This window comes from Rhinopithecus bieti, unplaced genomic scaffold (genome assembly GCF_001698545.2).
Source record: "Rhinopithecus bieti isolate Rb0 unplaced genomic scaffold, ASM169854v2 scaffold_30775, whole genome shotgun sequence".
In the NCBI taxonomy this organism is placed as follows: domain Eukaryota; kingdom Metazoa; phylum Chordata; class Mammalia; order Primates; family Cercopithecidae; genus Rhinopithecus; species Rhinopithecus bieti.
The window spans coordinates 3,754,819-3,759,547 of NW_016813906.1; the positions used below are offsets into that span (position 1 = coordinate 3,754,819).

Sequence of the window (4,729 nt, forward strand, 5' to 3'; positions counted from 1 at the left end):
TTTATTTATTTATTTATTTATTTTGAGACGGAGCTTCTCTCGTTTCCCAGGCTGGAGTGCAATGGCGCCATCTCAGCTCACTGCAACCTCTGCCTCCTGGGTTCAAGCAATTCTCCTGCTTCAGCCTCCTGAGTAGTTGGGATTACAGGTACCCACCACCACACCTGGCTAATTTTTGTATTTTTAGTAGAGACGGAGTTTCACCATGATGGCCAGGCTGGTCTCGAACTTCTGACCTCAAGTGATCACTAACCTCAGCCTCCCAAAGTGCTGGGATTACAGGCATGAGCCACCACACCCGGCCTCTCTGCTTAAAACTTAATTGGTTATACAGTAGGAAATGATGAACTAATGTGACAGCGTTTTAACCTCTACATAAATCCATCTCTATTCCCACTAGATTTTGATGCTTCTTTATCTATATTTGCTCAGAAATGCAAATTCCTGCTCAGCCACTTCTTAACTATGTGCCCATTAACATATTATTTAACCCCTCTGACTCTCAGTTTCTCATCCTAATTATTCATTAGTTTGGTACAAAGATTAAATTAGATAAGCAGGTAAGATAAATTACAACATTCATCATGTTATGCCCTCATTTGTAAACTCTTCTGGGTTAGAAGTTTGTTTTCTGAATGTTTCAGTTTCATACATTAAAGACCTTTATTAAAAGCAAAGGTATGTATTTACCCGGTCTGGATTTTTGTAACCCAAAAGTAGATTTGCTGCTTTTATATCACCATGAACATATTCATTTTCATGTATATATTCCAGTACATCCAACTGTGAAAATAAATAGATAAAATAAGGTTATACTGCTATTTATTTAGAACTCATGATGAATTCCAACATTTTGAATATAGAATAACGTGGGTTTTTTTCATATTAACAATGACAGAGCGATGTATTTCACAATTACTGGTTATTCTAAAATATCACATCTTCTGGTTGCTCATCCTAGAAAAAAGTAAAATGATCCTCAAAAATCAAGTATTTTAGTTGAAGTTCCAATGGAAGAAAATCAGGATTCAAAAATGCTTATGCCTAATTCCTGACAGCCCAGGAGCCAAACCGCACTGCACAAAGAGGAAAAACATAGCATAAAATCAGAGATCTATGGTGAAATAATACTGAAGCCCACTCAGCAATTCCTCACCTAAGAAATAATTATAAATCAAGCCTTGAGAATCTCAGAACAAAATGCCATGTCCATGAGCAAAGGGAAAGGTATTCTTCCTCTGTATGGTAATAGAAAACTCGTTAGCTTCATCTCTAAAGCCCTTCAGCCTTGCATGTTACATACACTTAGTACTAAATAAACATTTGCTGGCTTGGAGGATGGATAAATGAGAAAATTAATGCATTGTATTTGCTGCATCCCAATCTGGCATAAGCAGCTTCATGCTACTGAAAGTGAAAAAATGAGACTTAACACCAAACATATAAGACAAATATGTAGCATAAACAAACGTATGCCTGAGTGCTATTGAGAGTTCATTGCCTTTGATTTGGCAAAGTATATTTTATTCATTGCCACAACTAATTATTGCCACCATCCCAAACTCATAATAAAGACTTTATAGCACCCCCCACCATCACATGTTTAAAATGGCTGACAACATATTTCGCCATAATTTGCACTGTTAAAACTGACAAAAGAAAGGTTATTCTTACAGCAATGAAAGCTTGTTCTGCTATGTAAAACAAAGCTCTGAGGAAAAAGAAGATCAGACTGGAGAACCAAAACCTAATTGAGTTTGCAGTGCCAGACACAGCACATTCTGTTACTTACAGAGCCCATTGTTATCAATTTCACCAAAATAGCCTCTTCTCCTAACAACTGATGTCTCTAGGGCAATAATCCTTCATTCTCTAATAATTCCACAAAGGGAAAAGATTTCTATATTGTAAGAAGAAAATAATTTGGAAATGGAGCATGTGAAATAAGTAATTCTTTCTTACCATTCGGATACCTAATTGCAGGACAGTTGACTTTTTAAAGGCACCATTCTGGCCTGAGATCTTCTGTAAATCTATTCCTAGTCTTTCTATTACCATAAATCTGTAACTGTAAGAAAGAAGCATCAAAAAGAGATCATCCTGAGAAAGTAATGCTTGAAACTGTCTATTTAATTTGAAACAAGAAAAATCACACTCAACCTAACTAGGTATAATGCAATCTAAACCCATTAGAGAATGAATGCGCATTCATAATTCTGCTATTCTTTTGCAGAAACTGCTCAGTATTTACTTTGCAGCTGGTTTTATAGAAGAGAAGGCTGTACTGAACCATTCACACTGTTTTACATAATGAAAAAATCTTTTTAAATTAGATAGTACTGAATGCAATTCATTTTGACTCCATGACTTTCTTGTCATATGGCCTTGAACAAATTATTGTCCACACGATTTTTTTTTTTTTTTTTGGTTTTGGTTTTTGTTTTTTGAGACAGAGTCTCACTCTGTCACCAGGCTGGAGTACAGTGGCACAATCTTGGCTCACCTCCACCTCCCGAGTTCAAGCGATTCTCCGGCCTCAGCCTCCCAAGTAGCTGGGACTACAGGTGTGCACCACCACACCCAGCTAATTTTGTATTTTAGTAGAGATAGGGTTTCACCATGTCGGCCAGGATGGTCTCGATCTCTTGACCTCATGATCTGCCCGCCTCAGCCTCTCAAAGTGCTGGGATTACAGGCCTGAGCCACCGTGCCCAGTCACATGAATTTTATATTTGTTTCTTGATAAGATCATGTTTACCTTTTCTATACATTTATAAACATGTCTTTTATTAAGTGCACTTCTTCCTTTTCTGTTCTGTTTGGCAACTTCCATACCTTCTTTCCTTCCTTTCATTTATATATCCACATCAGCCCCTATTCTATATTTATGTATGCATACACAAACACAAACATTTAAGAATTTGGTTTACAAAAATGTGATATTATAAGTACTTTCTCCATCTTACTTTTTTCAGTAGTATCTCATATCAAAATCCTTCTAAGGCAACTAGTATAGCTCTAATGGACTTCTTTTTTTTTTTTTTTTTTTTTTTTTTGAGACGGAGTCTTGCTCTGCCACCCAGGCTGGAGTGCAGTGGCCAGATCTCAGCTCACTGCAAGCTCCGCCTCCCGGGTTTACACCATTCTCCTGCCTCAGCCTCCCGAGTAGCTGGGACTACAGGCGCCCGCCTCGTCGCCCGGCTAGTTTTTTGTATTTTAAGTAGAGGCAGGGTTTCACCGTATTAGCCAGGATGGTCTCGATCTCCTGACCTCGTGATCCGCCCTCCTCGGCCTCCCAAAGTGCTGGGATTACAGGCTTGAGCCACCGCGCCCGGCCTCTAATGGACTTCTTTAATGAGCTACATATGACATGATATGGACATATCAAGATTCAATTAGTCATTCAGTCCCCTAGTGGCAGTCCTTTACTTCAAGATTACTGCTTGCTTTTTTTTTTATTTAAAGCATGTTAGAGACCATTTGAACAAAATACTGACATTTGAGCTTATTTTCTCATCTATGAAATAAAATAATATCACCTATTTTAATAGGCTATTCAAAGGACAAAAAATAAAGTACATAAAATCTCTGGCACAAAAGGGTAAATAAAAAATGACAGACTTTTTTTCTTTTTTCAAACACTATTAATAAATTATATATAGGACTAGCCATATATATAAAGATATTTCTATAACTTTGTGGTTTTAAAGATATTTCTATAACTTATTTGTTGGTTTTAAAGATATTTCTATAACTTATTTGTTGTGCTTCTCTTCAAGAGATAGAACTTAATTCTCCTCTCTCAGGACCAATGGATCTACCTAGTGACTAGCTTCTAGCAAAGAGAATAAAGTAGAAGTGATAATATCCCTTTTAAGATTAGATTACAGAAAACAATGACTTCCTTCTTGAATGCACTTGTGTGCATGCTCTCTCCCCTTCCCCCCAATTAATTGCTCTAGAGAAAGCCAGCTCCTTTTCGTAACACTCAGGTAGCTTATGCAAAGACCCACATGGTCAGGAAGTAAGACGGCCTGCCAACAATCACATAAGTAAATTAAAAGCAGATCTTAGGCCTACCAGTAGCCACATGAGTAAGCTTGAAAACAAATACTTCCCCAGATGAGCCTTGAAATTAATGTAACCCAGCAGACAGCTGACTATATATCCTTATTACAGATCCTGATTTAGAATCATCCAGATAAGCCACTTGCAGTCTCCTCACCCACAGACACTAAGACAATACAAGCTTGTGGTTATAGGCCAATATGTTTTGGTAATTTGTTACATGGCAACAGTTAACTCATAGACCACATAAGGAATAGTTATAAAGAAATATTTGATTATAATAATTCCATTTTACCTTTTTCCCTTGAATTCAGTCAGACCAGATCCATAAAACAGAGGAATTCCTAAATAATCAAGTTGTTTGCGTTCTATCCACTTTTTGACTACAAAGACAAATTTATTTTTAAAAAGATTCATGTTATTTCAAAAGATACTTCTTACCTTTCTACAAATTTATTTAGCTAACCAAAAGAGTAATTAGATCTTCCTAGAAGATAATTTTTTTCAATCAAACATCTCTTTCTAATAGGCTCAAACTGTTACCACTATAATTAACAAAAAATTAGAAATTTTAAAATTAAATCAATAAAAACAAGTCATAGTCTTTGTATATTGATACCATATATATTAATGTTTCAGAAAAAGAATTCATTACCTTATA

General features: G+C 36.3%; 1 protein-coding gene across 3 annotated transcripts in view; it reads right to left on the minus strand.

Annotated features, from left to right (window-relative positions):
- The window catches only part of VRK2 (VRK serine/threonine kinase 2), a 106,389-nt gene that overhangs the window by 61,271 nt on the left and 40,389 nt on the right, over positions 1-4,729 (minus strand). For 2 of the 3 annotated variants that reach the window (XM_017849070.1, XM_017849072.1), the window contains 2 exons: positions 1,963-2,068; positions 691-783 (listed from right to left, as the gene is read on the minus strand). In XM_017849070.1, the coding sequence (XP_017704559.1) occupies positions 691-783; positions 1,963-2,068 (199 nt within the window). Of the gene's footprint in view, positions 1-690; positions 784-1,962; positions 2,069-4,363; positions 4,506-4,729 lie in introns of those variants that run through there. The other variant, XM_017849071.1, reaches the window with a different exon arrangement.